Source organism: Gobio gobio (assembly GCF_949357685.1).
Source record: "Gobio gobio genome assembly, chromosome: 23".
Classification (NCBI taxonomy): Eukaryota; Metazoa; Chordata; class Actinopteri; order Cypriniformes; family Gobionidae; genus Gobio; species Gobio gobio.
In genome coordinates, this window is record NC_137119.1 from 16,617,776 (window position 1) to 16,635,537 (window position 17,762).

The following is a 17,762-nucleotide window of genomic DNA, read 5'->3' on the forward strand; positions in this document are numbered from 1 at the left end:
ATAGAGTACAGTACACAACACGACAAAATCTAACACGTGGTATTTAACAGTCAATATGCCTGACTATAAAAACGTCATATGTCTCAATCAACATTATAAAACCATGCCAAAATGAAGAGACGTACTAATAACATGTCATGTATTGTGTGGTAACGTTAAACAGGCTGACTGTGAGCACGTGACACCTAAAACATTACGATTATTTTAACTTACTTAAAATGAAGAAAAAACGAGTAACTTACAAGCTTTCACAACGAACGTAATACAGTTGTCTTAAGACACACTTGTGACACAAACTTAGTGCTGTCACTAAGTCAACACAAGCTTTCATGCAAGTTTAGTTAAACGAATGTGCTAACAATTCATTTACAGCACTATACGTATGATAGCTATGCATTCAAGACTATTTAGCAAATCACGATCACTTTTGCTACGTTAACTTTCCAATGAAATGCATCACGATTGTTTTAATGTTAAAATAAAAACTGATTCACATGTGATACTCACACTCTGATCGTCATCCATCTTTGCTGGTCCTCTAATTCGCTAGGTCAATAAAACCTAGGGTCCTAGAAATGCGGTCCTAGGACTGCGTTCCTGAAAATGCAGCCTCCGGTTGTGCAGGCAGATGCTACTCCCAGGCCCACAGGTTTCCTTGTGCAAGCGCGCCCTCTGTCATCCTCTCTGCAAACCTCTCTCCAGTGTGATTAGTACGTTAACACAGCGACGCTGTTCCGTTTCCAAGCGCAACCAAAAAGCACAACAGTGCTCTTCTCGCTACCTTTCATTGCAAATCTTTCAGTCGTAAACATAGTTCCCACTTTATTTTAATGACAATGCCTTTTGATGTTCGATGTTAACGCACTATATTTCATTCTAGAGTTGTTTATTTTCACTCATTGTCACGATAGAACTCCGCATCGCCTTGCTGTAATGGTAAGTAGCTTAGCCAGCTAACATTAGCTAATCTGATGGAAAACTAGATAATAAATCATGTGAGTGGTTACATTTTACTAGTTTGTTAACATACGCGTTATTTCGGAGTAATACACTGATGCGACCTCTAAAATAAGCAATTTAAGAGTGGGAAAAGAGTGAATATTAGCCGGATCTATAAGATGACATCAGTAGGTTGTAAGTTAATGTTTTCAGGCCATTGATACCATTAAAGGCAATGTGAGTTCAGTGTAACATAATACTGATATATTTTTCTTTATTGTTAGAAATATCAAATCATAAGCTGTTCAGAAATCAGCGTAATTTGTGCGAAGGGGTTAACGTTATATAGGCCAGATCAAACAGATCACTGCCCTATAATGTTATTATTAATATAATTAACCAGTAAATGTGTTTTGAATAAAGGGTCTTTTAATAAGAGACACCCATAGACAACAATACAATTTTCTGTGTTTAAAATGTCTGAATGTATTGGAAAATTCAACTATTTATCACATAAACTCGACAACTTATCACATCAAATCAAATTGATCACATAAAATATATAAACAATTGCGTGTTTGAGAAAAGTGTATTCATTTAATTGTATACATCTTTAAACCAGATATTGTAAATCAGTTTAAAAGTTGTGAATTTTACAATGATATAGCCTAATATTCTTATAGCGCTTAGTACAGTGGGTTGGCGTTAAAGTGTCATTCAGCCAGAAGAGGGCGCTGTTTCTCTGTAATAAGTTTTATGCTACAAGCTTTGTCTGAAAAGCTGTTTGCCATTAAAGGGTTAGTTCACCCAAAAATGAAAATTCTGTCATTAATTACTTACCCTCATGTCGTTCGACACCCGTAAGACCTCTGTTCATCTTCGGAACAGAAATGAAGATATTTTAGTTGAAATCTGATGGCTCTGAAAGGCCTCCATTGGCACAATGGCACGGTTCACTCTCAAGACCCTTAAAAGGTACTCAAGACGTCGTTACAAAGTCCATCTCACTACAGTGGTTCTAAAATAACTTTATGAATCGGCGATAATAGTTTTTGTGCTCAAAAAAACCCTAAATAACGACTTGATGACGATTTCAAAACAAGGCATCATGATGCTTCTAAGCGTTATGAATCAGCGAGTCGATTCAGCGGTTTGAATCGCCAAATTTCAGCAGTTTGGCGGTTTGACACGCGATCCGAATCATGAATCGGCTCGCTGATTCATAACGCTTCGAAGCTTCATGATGCCTTGTTTTGAAATCGTCATCACTATGTAAGTCGTTATTTAGGATTTTTTTGTGCACAAAAACTATTATCGCCGATTCATAAAGTTATTTTAGAACCACTGTAGTGAGATGGACTTTGTAACGACGTCTTTTATACCTTTTAAGGGTCTTGAGAGTGAACTGTGCCATTGTGCCAATGGAGGCCTTTCAGAGCCATCAGATTTCAACTAAAATATCTTCATTTCTGTTCCGAAGATGAACGGAGGTCTTACGGGTGTCGAACGACATGAGGGTAAGTAATTAATGACAGAATTTTCATTTTTGGGTGAACTAACCCTTTAAATATAATATTCTGTGGCTTTCCCTAAAGGCTGATTTTGGGTTTAATGAGCACCATCAGAATGAGGTGATAAACTACATGCGCTTTGCCCGCTCTAAACGGGCCTTGAGACTGAAGACAATCGACTCCTGTTTCCAAGACTTGAAGGACAGTAGGTGAGAGAATGCAATATGCCGTTTGTGTATTCACATAACTTTAGTTTAGTTTCCATTCTTTTCTGACTTGTTCCCCCTCTCTACCTCCATAATAAAGGCTCATAGAGGAGACTTATACGGTGGACGAGGTGTCTGACATGCTTGGCGGGCTGCAGGTGCTGGTGCGTGGAGAAGTGGAGATGGAACTCATAAACACAGCTCACACTAACGTGCTTCTGCTGCGACAACTCTTTTCCCAGGCGGAGAAATTCTATCTGAGACTGCAAACAGACATTTCTGAGCTGGAGAACAGGTGAGGAAAAGGAAGAAACAATTTGTCTCTACTTCCATTTCATTGCAACTTTTTTGAGGAGAAACAAACCATCTGATAATAGAAATGTATAGAAGTATAGTAAAAGTATTTTTCTTCTCACATAATAAAATTATTTTATAAACATAACAAGGTTTCTGCAGTCCTTCTTAAAATGTCATTAAGATATTCCACCCGCCATGACTCCAATCTGAGGAAGATGTAGAATATCAGAAGACCTGAAACGCATCCGTCAGGCAGTAGGCAGTGTGTAGACTGAGAACAGGTAGAAAACAAAAGAAACTCTACTTAAGCCAGAGAAACTCTAACTAAAAACTGCATATTTTTGTGGAAGAACTACAGAAGCTGCAGGGAAAAGCTCAGGAAGAGGGAAGAAGTTAGGGTCTCTTATTGGGTTAAAAAGTTTCTAGGTGCCACTGTTGACTGGCTTATGGCTAGCAAGAGTTTGTTAAACCTCAAAGTATAGTTTATTTTTTTGTGGTATGTACCAGGAGTGGAATGTCAGTGAAGAAAATCAACTCGGAAACTGCATACTGATGAACCAGATCTAAATAGTTATAGGTGAAGGAGAGAAACAAAAGGACAGAAGATGAGAGCTGTCCTTGAGGCACTTCAATACCCTAGTTCTTCACAAAGTCACCTGGGTATAGTTTTATAATAAAGGAGTGGATAGTTTATCATTAATTGACTTTTAACAAAATTGTCTTGGTGTTGTAATTGTCAATGTACTTATGCTAACCACCAGACTGAATTGATGAATAATAAATTGAGGGGCTTAGGATGAGAAATTGGTGGCAATATGCTTAATTTCTCTCATGATCTCATATTTGTGACCCATGTGCTCTTGCTCCACTGTCAGAGTCAAAACCACATCCTTCCTACTACTCTGGTCGGGCCTCATGCTGAAAGGTCAGCTGAAAGTTATACTTTCACTCTTGAATCTGGCAGATTTCTATGTTGATGATGAAGACATCTGAGAGATCATCAGGCTAGGACATTTGGAACGCCATAGTGGTCTTAAGGTCTGTTCACACCAAGGGCAATAACTATAACAATAACGATAAAGATATATATTTTTTAAAATCATTCTAAATATAAAAGAATAGCAGAATCCACATCACAACTATAATGAAAATGGAACAGGGAAAATATGTAATTGAAATTACTTGCAGAACTATTTTTTCCAGCTGATGAACGATAAAAAACATTGACAGCCAATCAGAAACCATTCTGTTTTAAAAACTCGAGGATTTAAAGTGGCAGATGACAAAACTGTAGTACACGATTCGAATAAACAGAATTATGTTGTCCACTGGTGTGGACACTAATATAGTTATTTTTAGTTATCATAAGTTGTTATTTTTATTGTTTTTTTATATTTGTATCTTGGTGTGAACGGGCCTGTTGAATACATCACTAGATGTATTTTTACTTATACACGTGTAACTATACACCTATTAAAATGTTTTATAAATATGATATTATAAATATTCATATTATATGTACTTAAGTAGGTAAATAACCCAGTAGAAATAGGTAATTATGTAAGCATAGTATCTCACTTGAAATAAACCAATGATTAGCATATATCTTTCAATACATACCTTGATGCCATATGAATGGCCATGTGTGTGTAATTTGAAAATAAAAAAGTGGTTTATCAAGATGAGATAAATAAAAGAATGAACTAGCTGGACTTAAGTAATACAGCATTATCGCCGCTATTAGCGACGAATAGGTAATTTAATCTTTGATTCAACCGATTCATTCAAAATGCTGAATCATTCAGTAACACTGTTGCGGTGAGATGCGCGTGATGGTTCTGCTGTTTGAAACTTTGTTGTTTGGAATCTTTGTTTGGAACTATTTTCGCTGCTGAAATATAACAAAATCAGTAAATATTGCATCTAAAATGTAAGTGACAATGGAACTGTCATATGAAATCAGTGTCATTTTCAGTCGTGATGGTATTCAGGAAAACAGCACTCTTGGTTGTATGATGTTATTTAACTGTTATAAATAAATAAAAATAAATAATGAACATATGTTATAAATATAAAAACATTTTCAATGTTTACCACAGTATGTTAACTGAGTTTTTCTGTGTGTGAGCGGCGCTCATTTGTTTTGATTTCTCCTCGAGAGGCTGCACGAGCGTCAACAGTGCAACCTTGTTACTGTCAGTTCATTATATATTATACTATTATCCACTATGGTTTGCCACTTACACTAAATGAATGCAGAATCATTGTTGCATTTTGGTGATTCCCTGGTTATTTTTTGTTATTGCTGTTTTAATCAGGCTCTTGTCTGGTTGGGCAAGTAAAATTCTCTTTCACTTGGCCCTTCAAAAAATCCACTTGTCGCGGACAAGCGTTAATGTCGAGCCCTGCTTGATCCCTCTAGGGTGCGGTGGACGCCTAGTATCGAAAAACTTAAAGGAAAGTAGATGATGAGTAGAATATTAATTTTCATTTTTGTACTTTTAAAATTATGCACTGTAGTGTGGTCAATACTGAACTAAATTTGACCACAAACAGATCTGAGAGAGCTGAGCAGCATTCACACACATAAACAGTTTTACTTTTATGTTTACTGTATCATGTCGCTTGTGCAGTGTGTTGGTGTTAGTGGCTGAGTGTTTCGTCTCCATTACATACATAAACAGCTGTATGTGTTTGTGTATGATCCTCCCTCCTTGGTACATCAGGGATGGGCCTCACACAGGGAAAACACCCATATCTTCATGCGTACACCACAATCTTCACAGACCACAAACTGTTTTCAGAAGGAGAAGGAGGGGCTTTATTTTTCCATTTAGAACAGACATGTATGTGTTGTTTTTAGTGGCTCTTCCTCTCTCTCCTTTCTTTGACTCCACCCACAACCGAGAATCCGAGCAGGTGCATCTGCTTTTTGTCATTGATGTGTCTTTTCTGTGGCTTACATGTAACATCAACTTAAAATTATATTTTTCATACATTTAAAAGAGTCATTATACATTTTGTCATTATTTATGTATGTATTATTATGTGTTTTGAGCTAAAGCAATCATAATATTGTTTTTAATGACCTGTTTCTTCCTTCTTTGAACCTTAGATTTAAATGGGCCATTTGACTAAAGTTATCAAGGACCTTAAAATAAATTTCAGTCACTCTTTCCTAATTTTGATGTTTTCTTTCCTACAAAATGTTCAAAAGTATTCATAAATTGTATTTATTAACTGGAGAGAATGGACTAGTCGAATGGGCTTTTGTGGCAGTTTTTGTCTTTTTGGAGCTTGACAGCCCCAGTCCCCATTCGCTTGTGTTGTATGGAAAAGCAGCTTGAACACTCTGTTCATCTCAAAGTATCAAGGAAAAGTGTGATTCCTAATGGTTTGACTCCTTTAAAATTAATTATTATTAAGATAATGCTCATCTGTTGTGCAACATTCATAATGAATCCTCACATTTCTCACATTTTTTCTCACTTTTTTTTAAATGTCTTATCTTATCAGAGAGTTACTGGAGCAAGTAGCTGAGTTTGAGAAGACTGATTTCAAACCCAACAGCAAGGTGAGCTCATTGCAGGTCTGGACAGGAGACATCTGTCTCTGATAGGTGTAGTCAGTTATTAAGTTATTTAATTTGTAGCCGCCTGCACAAAATTCACATATTTTTGAGGTTAAAGTGTTACATACGCCTTTTGTCGTTCTAGATTGTCATGTCTTGTGATGTTCTTAAAGGAGCACTTCAGCGCTGGGAGGATGAATGTATATTTAAACTGACATTTATGTAGTAGAAATGTGAAATTATTTTTGAATTTGGTGCCTTCTAGACTGAGAAAAAACAAAAAATGTATTTTTGTCTCATGTGGATGAAAGACCACAACTCCCAGAATGCACTTGCTTCGCTGCCCTACGAGGCCCCTCCCTACACCGCCCCCAGCGTCGTTTTGATCTTCATAATAATACAATAATTTCGTTCAAATAGAGAATAAACACTACTATTAAAAACTGAACGTGTCTTTCAATAAAGTGTGAGTGAGCCGAACAAAAGTCACAGGACAAACGCAGCATGAGTCAGATTTCATTCAGCACGAGAGGGAAGTAAGAGCTGAGTAGAGCTGAGGTAAGCGCGGCTGTCATTATCAGCGCGTGTCCAGTCTGGCACGTTTTCTGATCACAAATGGAAGCTAAACTTTCATAGGAATTCATTGAAAAGTTAAAACACTCACTTTGCTCTGTACTGCTCCGTTATTAATGCCCGAGCCGAGCGCATTTACATTCTGTGAGTGAGATCTCCACCCTGTGGGCGGGTTGAAAACATGCGGAACAGCTCCTTCTACTGGCTGTAGTTTTTAGCCTCTGGCCAAAAAATCCTCAGATTGCGTCATCAGAGGATTTTTTCCAGAAATAAAATGCATAATTCTCTCGTCTCAGGGGGATATGAGGGGGGAAACCATAATTCAAATATACTACCGGGTTTCTACTGATACAAAGCTTAAAGCTAAATCACTGAAGTTACCCTTTAAGTACAGCTTTTCATGCTAGTCTGATGATGACAGCAAATGAAAACAGTCAAAACATATCTCCCCTTAATATCTTGTGATAATACAATTATAGTTTCTGTCATGGTCATGAGTTCAAATAAAAAATGGCTTCAAAGCTAATAAACTACAATACGAATTCTGATAAAAATAGTGTTTTCATGTGTCCTAAATAAACAAAGACAGTACTATATTTTAGGAATGTTTCTCCATAGTGAGCTACCATCATACCATCCTGCCTTATGTGCTTTCAGGTAAATCAGGAGTCCAGTAAGCCAAAATTAGCACCGTTGAATGAAGGAGGTGTTTCTGAACTACTCCAGAAGGTAATTTTTTTTTAAATTAAACAACAATTACTTTATATAAATCAACACTAACATAGAAAGTCTTCCACTTTTTAATTTTAGGAGATTTCCAGACTACAAGAGGACAATGACAAATTGAAAACTAGACTCAGAACTTTGGAATCTCAGGTAAAGAAATGATGATGATAATAATTAAAATAATTTATTTTAGTATATTGGTAAATGTGATGCATACTGTAGCCCCAGACAGTATTTGCATCCTAAACAATATTATTTTATAAATGCAACAGACACATTTTTGTGAAATGTTTTGCTTTAAAAGTGAGCTTGTGCTATGTTTCTTTTAAAAAAAAGCCTCTTGGTTTGATATTTTGTATCTAAAACCATGCAATTCAGACATTTTTAATTGTGGATTATGTGTCCAAATAGTTTTGGGAACCACTTTATGGTACATTTATTATCTCTCTCATGCCTTTTATAATGATTGTGTTGTAGGCCATGAGCGCTCTAGATGACAAGTCCAAAGCAGAGAGGGCCTTGAAAGACCTTCAAAGAAGCCAAGGAGATCATCAGGTATAAAATATACCACACACTAGCCAAGTTGTCAATTTAGCCTTCAGCTTAATTATTGGTAGACCTTTGCTTTATTGTTTTGCAAATATTCAGGCATGGATTTGATCCCATAATAGACATTTTGATTGTGTTTGAACCTTTGTTAATGCCCCTGTGAACACGCAGAGTGATTTCCCTTTGTTGGCAATATGACTTTTTTTGTCATATTTTGACAGATTTTGTTTATAAGATTTTATTTCTCACCATTTTTGTAATGACTTTCTGTTTGGCTTCATGGAAACTCTGGTATGTGCTGTTTTTATTTATTTATTTATTTTTAACTCTCAAGTGTACAGTACTATATGTGCCTGTTAATTATTATTTTTTGTGTGTGTAAAGTTTAGAAACAGCAGTATAATTGACAAAATATTTACAGACATTTTTTCGTTGGTAGTTTGCAATGTGTGCTCAGGAGATCGCAAATCTGGAAGGCACAGTTGCAGCAATGCAGGCTGATTTAGAAAAAACCCTGAATGCCAATGTTGCTTCTCAAAAAGGCCTGCAGGACAGCCTGGTATCCGCTAAACATGACTTGCTCCGTGTCCAGGAGCAACTTTCCCTTGCTGAGAAGGTAATAAGGCCACCTGCACATTGAAAATTATGATTCAGCGCTGTAGCGCTTTTCAGACACTAATCTGAATTCTGAACTGACTGTTCACACTGAAATCACATAGCAAAAAACAGATACATATTCAATATATTTCCACATATGAATGAGATCAGGGGCCTCATTTATAAACGTTGCGTACGCACAAAAGAAGGCGTACCCCGCTCTCTACGCAATAATTGGTATTTATAAAAAGCAAACTTGACGGGAAAATGTGCGGTCCTTCACGCAAGCTCTGACCCAGGCGTATGCACAAAAACGGGTGAAATGAGAAATGGCGACACCGTCGGCAGATGGAAGAAACACGTGAAAGTGTGTGAAACTGTAGACCGTTGTGTAAAAGAAATGGCAATTCTGCCTCTCAAAAATAACATGAAGACTTCACAAAGCAAGTCTTACAATTAACAGCCTACACGAACACCCGTTTGATCGATCTGCAGTGTAAAACAAACAAAATCAAACGAAAATTACAACAGAAATGCAAATTAACACATATTTGTGAAATATGTTCTGCAATAATATTGGCATTTTATGCAATTCATCCTCATAAATAATATGGTAAACAGAACGAAATAATGTACAAAACTGATATTCTCGTCAATGTGTCCGTCTGGCGGAGCAGATATAGATGCAATTAGATTGACAAATAGATAGATAATTAGGGAGATATATAGATAGATAGATAAATAGATAGATAGATGTATTAATTGTCCACTGGGGAAAGTTGTTTTCATAGTAAAAATGTATTCATCAGCTACGGAATCATGGTATTCATGCATATGCCTTTAGTTTGTTTTATTTTTGATAAAAATAACGTATGACGTATGTCTCAACCATTCAGAAAGCTGCAAGAATTACATTTACACTGAACTATTTCCCATTTCCACGTAGATTATAACCGACATCTGTAGCTTGTCAGATGCAATTAAATGGATGGAAATAAAATGCCCCATCACAATGCGTAAAGACGCACAATGGCTGATCTTGCGCTCTTAGAAGATGTGGCAAATGGAAGGATTCGTAGTGAACGCATCTTCAGACAGCAAGAAGACACACTCTGGCGATGGAGCGACCATTTCTTTTTTATTTCGGCCATGGTCCGAGGTTGTGAGCCTACAGCATTTACGGCGTCTGCAACCTTTTGCCACTCAAGTGCCTTTTTGGCATTAAAGGGGTGGTAAACCACGATTTCACTATTCTAACTTTAGCTAGCGTGTAATGTTGCTGCTTGAGCATAAACAACATCTGCAAAGTTACAACGTTCAAAGTTTAAAGCAAAGGGAGATATTTGTTTTTAAAGAAATCCATTTCTAAGAACTACAGCAAACGGCCAGTAGGCGACTACACACATTCCTCCAGGGTTGGTGACATCACCAGGCTCAATATTTACATAAACCCCTCCTCCGAGAATATGAAATAGGGGGGTTGGGGCGCCATTTTGTATCGCGGCGCTGTTGTGGTATAGTTAGGCTGGATTGTTGTTGCCGCGATGCCGAGGAAACACTGTTATATTCATCCGGATTCCAGGTCTGGGGTACTTGCTTTGTTCAGCATTCATAGGGACAGGGGTGCATTGCAGAGCGTTTAACATACAGCATGTTATATGCACGTGTGTATGAGACAGAAGGGAACAGGTCCGTGCGGGGCTCCCGCAGCACATCTCACGGAGGAAAACTTCCATCTTCGCGAGTAGGGTTGGGCATCGTTTTGATTTGAACGATTCTGATTCCGATTCCGATTCTTAGTTTCGATTACGGTTCTTTTCGATTCTCGATTCCGATTCTTTGAGGGATGGATTCACAACATGTCACAGGCTCCTTTCACAGAGGAAAATTTTATTTTAATTCAATAATGAGTTTTAGTTTTGGGACTTTCTCCGCTGGCATTTTCACTTGCTTTGCTGCAAAGGTGAATGGAGTTTCACACCGAGTCCCGGTTTAACAACAGCATTAGCAGTCATATTAGGACTGCTACTAGCGTCGGCACTTTGCGTATAGCTACATTTATCTACGAGGGGGAAAAATAATTTCAGTAACGTTGTTGTTCACCACAATTCGCAATTTGGTCAAGGGCTTTATTACACTACAATCACTTACCTGATTATGACGAGGTGGGATAATGTTAGTTCACATTGAAATGAAAATCAAGCCATCTTTTACTCACCCAGCTGTTGTTCAAAGGCGCGTGTTCCTGTGTGTGCGCACTCCAAGCCGCAGTAGCCTCGTGCAATATTGTCATGACAACCGGTACACAATATTCACTTAAGGAGGTTATATTATTAGTATTATTTCTTATCATATACGTTATAGAAAAGACGAGAATCGCGTTTTTTTCTATTGAGCATGATTTCTCAAAATGGTGCGTGTGTGCGTGCGTGCGTGCGTGCGTGCGTGTGTGTGTGTGTGTGCTTATCCTGGGTGCAATGACGAGTGCGAGTTATTATAGTAGGCATGAGCGCCGGCGGCTGCTGACAGCTCATAGTGTACACAGAGGAGTGCGCTCAGAGTAACGGCCGAGCTCAGTGTTTTGACTGAATAATACGGTTTCTTTCTCGCAAAACCTTATAGTGTGCCCCCTGAACACTTTCCATATGGCGCGCGTCTCCCTGTATCGTTGCGTGATATATTTGTTTATTTTTTGTAATGTTTTAGCTGATCGCCATTCACTGCCATAATAGGAAGGAGCGCGTGCAGGAACAGTATTTTAAATGTCATAGGACACTGGGACAACATCAGGGTAAGTAAAAGAAGGCTTTATTTTCATTTCAGGATGAACTATCCCTTTAATAACGTTGGTTAGCGCAGGGTTGCCCGAGGAGGACAGACCTGCGCAGCATTTCAAACACGCTACACTCGTTAATTTATACACCACATATTTGTAGTGCATCCTCCCGTGCAAGAAATAAGTTTGTCATATGTGTTGCACTGTGCCGACCCAGGCTTTTTTTTAAAAGTAAAATAAAGCCACACTTTTGAGCGCCGCTTACCGTGCTCCATGGCTGCAACAGAACAAACGGGCGCGGCAAGCACTTCCGAAAACTTGCGCGTTTGGAACCGATGATCGGAATCGAAAACAAAATTTCTAAACGATTCCAATGGCATCGTTATTTTTTAAACGGTTCCAAGTTGGAACCGGTTCTCGATGCCCAACCCTATTCGCGAGTTCAATGTCGGATTTGCACAACGTCAGCTGCATAAGACAAACACTGCCAGTGTGTGAATGCATGACACGCGCGGGGCTCCCTCCCGCAGCACATTTCACGGAGGAAAACTTCCACAATGTTTGCGAGTTCAATACAGGATATGCACAACGGCTTGTCCTGAAAGCTGGATTTACAAACAGAAGCTGTTTACGGGCCACAACCTGTAAGTCTGATTTATTTTTCATCGATGTGTTTTCCTGTAATAGGTTGTACATTGTAGCAAGGAAGTAAACAGATGACAACACTGTTCTGCAAACCAGTCTGTTAAATGCTCATTCATACTTAACGTTATCCGACAGCACCTATCGTTACAAACACTAACGTTAAAATCTCAACAGCGAACTTGGCATTAGTGTAAATGATTCTTTGATTAGAGCTTTTATGTGTTGTTTATCTACAGGCTTGCTAAACATGGTTCTGTGTGTGATTTGGCTAACTTACTAGTAAAGCCAGTGTTTAGTGTTTTGGGTTAATAGTTCTTGCGACAGATATTTGCCTATAATCGTTCTAAAAATACAAAAGTAACAGTGCCATTCAGTAGCGATCACTATAGATCTGCAGTCTTTTCTCTTGAGGACTGAACAGGTTCTGCTCGATCATCTTCACTAAAATGTTCTGGGTCTGATTCGGGCTCAGATTGGTATGGTTTTATTGATGCCATCGTTTCTAATACTGACCAAAGCACAGTCTACCGGTGAAGGGAAGGGGCGTGACGTTTCCGACAAACGTGCACTGCGGTTAGCGAATCACAACACACTGGGCCAGCTAACCAATCTGAGCCCATTGCGTATTTTTGAGGGACTGGCTTCATACAACCCGGAAACCATCAGACCGTTTTACAAGGAGGGACAGAGCAGTGTAGAATATAGGGCAAATATATGAAAAATATTTTTTTTTTTTAAAAACGAAGCATGAACACATGTTACAGTGCACCCCACAAACACAATCAAGCTTTCAAAAGAATGTGTTTTACCACCCCTTTAATATGCCCACACTGTGCCCCCCAAAACAACATTTTTCTTTTCATTTCCACCTCGCCAACGATAACTTCTACTTCACATTGAGTGGTTACGTTTTTTTTATTTCCTCTCTGTGTTTGCCATGATTTCGCAATCGATGAATATTAACTTGTGGGCGTTTCACAGACTATTTATGGGCAACTATGGGCGTGACATGAAGCCGCAAAAGCTGCGCTACATTTAGAATTGATTGTGATTTATTAAGGGAAAACTGCGTAGGATGTGCGTGTGCACGATTTTATAAATCCAAATATTTCTGTGCGTACACACGTCCTATGTTTCATCCGTACGCCACTTCTGACACAAATCCTACGCAAAGTTTTATAAATGAGGCCCCCGATCACAATTGGAAATTTGATTCACTTACAATAGCTGAAAAAATAATCTTAAAAAGCGAAACTTTGTATCTTAAGAACTTTTAAGGTATCGGTCTATAAATGAGTGTAGCTTTATGTGTTTGATAAATCATTTTGTGTTTATTTACTGATTAAGGAACTGGAAAATAAATTTCAGCAGACGGCTGCATACCGCAACATGAAGGAGATTCTCACTAAAAAGAATGAACAGATTAAAGATCTGAGAAAGAGACTACAAAGGTATCATTTCACTTTGGATGTTATGACCATCACTAAAATGTTGTCATTTGTTTAAAATCAGTATTTTTGTGAATTTGTTGCATTATATTCCCTTCTCAGGTATGAATCAGATGAGTGAACGTTTAACCCACAAGACACATATGAAGAGGTCAACAGAGGGACTTTTAATGCATACTAAAGGAAGTGAAGTCATTTTTGTCTATAAAGGTATACATTTAAAAAAAGCAAAGGACTAAACTATAATCAACAAAAATGAGCTGAGATTCTTACACAGCTCTATGCCTTCTTATGTAATTCCTCATCTGTGAGATGATCACTATGTATCATCTACAACTTGTTGTACAATTTAGTGGTTTACAGTAGATTAGAAATTGTATTCATATGTGACACTGCAATTGCTTAGTTATTCATCACCTCTCTGTATTCTTCATTGTCTACAGCTGGTTACCCGAGAGGCACTTTTTGCAAGTACCTTCGTGTTTTTGCACAGAACATTGTGGGTTCACTTTGCTAAAGAGGAAACTTAATGCCCAAGGCTTTGTTCTCATCTTTCCTAGAGCAACACAGCTTGACTGCTGTCAAATTCTTGTTTTTAGGTCTAACATACTTTGTTTTCAAATAAGTAGATAGCTGTGCAGTTGTTTCATTCGTTTTTTCTTCTTCTATTTGTTATGCATAAATTAATGCACTAGAACCTTTATCTGTTACCACAAGGACATAACCTAAGAAAAATTCATAATTATAACATCTCATAGGAAATATTGGTAACACTTTCTATGAAATCTGTGTGTGTATATATAATTAAGAATAGTTAATTATTTCTTTTGTTTTTTTTGCATGGCTATAGTTAGATACTTTAAAAAATATGTTTATTCCCATTCTGACTCACACCACAGGCGTAAAGCACTAGTCAACATACTTTGTTTTGACTTTTACTCTTCATATTACTTTGAATCTTTTGAAATATTTTGTAAACTCAGAGGCCAGTGAAACTTATCTACATATTAACACTACAGGCCAATAAGAAGCTGAATGCAGTCTTTACATCACTGGAGACACCAGTGCATTTACATATTTCCTGTATTGCACAATCATTGTATATTTATGTGCTATCTACAGTATATTTTTGTAAGACATTTGTCCTTTCCCCTTCAATCAGTAAGGATCACTGGAACAGCGGTGTAGGAGTGATTTGACTCTACCTGTGGTCGGGTCTTTTATCGTGTGTAACATTTCTAGTGATGTAATAGTGTAAAATGCAATGATTCACTTGAGCTCATAAAGTTTGCTTTTGCAGCATTTTTGGTCTGATTTATGATCATTTATCATCAGTTACTGCTTAAGCAGTTGTTTGTAGACCTGACAGTTACTAGTGAATCAACAATTCAAAGTAAATTTCACTATCACATTTAGCTTAAATAAGGGGATATTTATGTGGCATATTGTGAACAAACACCTATCACATGCATTATTTAATATTTATTATATTGTTTATTTCAATTTCATTTATTTAAACAACTTAATTCAGGAAACAACACATTTAGGTCTTGAGTGTCTGACTCTTAATTTTCCTGTTTATATAATCATGCATGTGATCGTTTACTTTTGTGAACATGATGGCAAGCATGATGGCTTTTATGTTTCTGATAGATCACTTGTGTTTTGTAATGTGAAGGGTAATTCTGTAAAATAGCGATCCTGACTACACAACAGCACACAGAGATGAGAGACGGGTCTGTGTTCATCATCAAATTCCCCAAAGTTACCCTGTGGTTTGAATTGGATATGCTGGCACTCCTAATATAGCTTGAACACCATGATATAAAACCACACACTGTAGCTCAAGCCTTTAAAGTGTTTTTGGCATGGTTAAAAAGAGTACCAAGTGGTAAGCCCCTTGATGTTTGTAGTGAATGTTTATAGTGAAACTCTCCAAAACAATGGATTTTTACTGCCAAATTTAGCAATGCTTTAACACTGTATGTCAGAAAAGATAACATCATGCTCTATACCTAACCTTATAGGCTAAAGTCAAAGTGAACAGCTGTTCATATTGTGAATTGAAACACAAATATATCCCCTGTATTTTGTTCCATTGCTTCTGAGAAACAGCTGATTGAAGGTTTGCAAATATATATCACTGCCAGTGTCGTGCAAATTATTTACCTTACAATATTACTGTCTCAGAATTGTAATGCGTTACATTACTCCTGTATTACTTTTGAGTTACTTTAACCAAAATAACTACAGAAGTAGAACTTAACATTCTAAAATTACGAAATGTAGGTTTACTGAGCGTTGTAGGCTACATCTAGTACAAGAGGTTCACAACACAAAACCGTCATGCATAAAGTGCAAGAGATGTTTTTTTAAATTGCTAGTGCTATTTCGCGACCTCGTTTTTAGTCAAAGGTTGCATTTGACTGCATTTGCATTTGACTATTACGTTCTTCTTGTCTTCCTGCCTCAAGTGGAGGAGTTCAAGTATCTTGGGGTCTTGTTCACGAGTGAGGGAAGGATGGAACCACAGATGGTGAGGATGGGAAAGAAGGTCTCAGCTGAGCTCACAGTGAGTACAGGTGCCCCACAGGGATGCTGTCTCAGCCCTATACTTTTTTCATTATATACACATGACTGTGCCACCAACTCGGAAAATAACAATATTGTCATCAAATACGCAGATGACACTACTATCCTTGGCCTCATCAAAGGCGGCAATGAATCATCATTTAGGGACATGGTTCACAGGGTCATAGTCTATGGGTAGGACAATGATCTTGTTCTCAACATAGACAAAACAAAGGAACTCTTTCGGGACTTTAGGAAGAAAGCGTCCCCACTGCAGCCTCTAACCATCAAGGGGATAGAGGTGGAACGAAGTGACAGCCATAAGTTCTTGGGACTTCATATCTCCGAGAATCTCAGCTGGGCTAAAAACACTGTTGCAACAGTGAAAAGAGCTCAGCAGAGGCTGCATTTCGTTAGGGTATTGAAGAAGGCCGGACTTAAAAGTCAACCTCTAACCCATGTTTATAAAGGCCTTGTTGAAAGTATCCTCACCAGTGGTATCACAGTGTGGTATGGCAACACCACCCTGACTGAGAGGAAATCACCGCAACGGGTCATTAAGACTGCTGAGAGGGTTATTGGCTCTAACCTTCCCTCCATGGACACTTTATACACCCAGCGCTGCAAAAGAAAAGCACAGAGCACCCTTAAGCACAAACACCACCCAGTTTATGCTTTGTTTAAATGGGTGGACACAGGCTATAATCTGAGACATCGTAGGCCTGTGAGCATTAGCACCCACAAGGCCCGTTTGTTTAAAAGCTTTTTCCCAGCCACTGTCAGGCTAGTGGCACAAGACATTAAGGAGGGAAAAATGTATCCTATTCCATGTTTTTAATTATTGTAATGATCAGTGCAATAGTAATTTATTATTTTTAGAGTCTTAATCTTGTACGCACAATATTACTATTATTTATTATAATGTGTACTTATCTAAACTAGGAAGGTTATTTATTTATACACCGGTTCTGTATCTTTTTTTGTATTCCTTTTAAAATTGTCTAGTCGCTCTCTGCTCTACCTCATTATGCGTATGTGTATGTATGTATGTGTATGTGTAAATATAAATATATGTGTGTACGTATATGTATATATGCAGGCTATGTGTGGGTGTATGCTTATATACATTATTTTTTATACATTATTTTTTATTTAGAACTTGACTTTGAGAAACGCATAAGAATTCCAATATACCTGTACTGAAACGTACCTGTGCAAATGGCAATAAACTTTAAACTAAACTAAACGGGAGATCGACAGACGGATCGGTGCAGCTTCTGCAGTAATGCGGTCGATGTACCGGTCTGTCGTGGTAAAGAAGGAGATGAGCTGTAAGGCAAAGCTCTCGATTTA

At 37.8% G+C, this 17,762-nt stretch overlaps 1 protein-coding gene across 9 annotated transcripts; it reads left to right on the top strand.

The window, feature by feature from the left end:
* The first annotated feature begins 700 nt into the window (after nucleotides 1-700).
* lztfl1 (leucine zipper transcription factor-like 1) lies at nucleotides 701-17,506 on the top strand. Of its 9 annotated transcripts, none has more exons than XR_013815708.1 (12): nucleotides 701-936; nucleotides 2,535-2,659; nucleotides 2,757-2,951; nucleotides 6,470-6,527; nucleotides 7,755-7,826; nucleotides 7,908-7,973; nucleotides 8,301-8,378; nucleotides 8,707-8,988; nucleotides 13,738-13,841; nucleotides 13,941-14,048; nucleotides 16,313-16,410; nucleotides 16,523-17,506. XR_013815708.1 is itself a non-coding variant. In XM_079806681.1 (11 exons), exons 1-11 carry the CDS (start codon nucleotides 847-849, stop codon nucleotides 13,957-13,959), a joined length of 900 nt encoding a protein of 299 aa, XP_079662807.1. In that variant the 5' UTR covers nucleotides 701-846; the 3' UTR covers nucleotides 13,960-15,142. The 9 variants fall into 9 exon arrangements, 3 of the variants coding, with proteins under 3 accessions (XP_079662807.1, XP_079662805.1, XP_079662806.1); XR_013815709.1 differs by having other exon boundaries at nucleotides 8,812-8,988; XR_013815710.1 differs by lacking the exons at nucleotides 16,313-16,410; nucleotides 16,523-17,506 and adding an exon at nucleotides 14,282-15,140 and having other exon boundaries at nucleotides 8,812-8,988.
* Nucleotides 17,507-17,762: the final 256 nt, after the last annotated feature.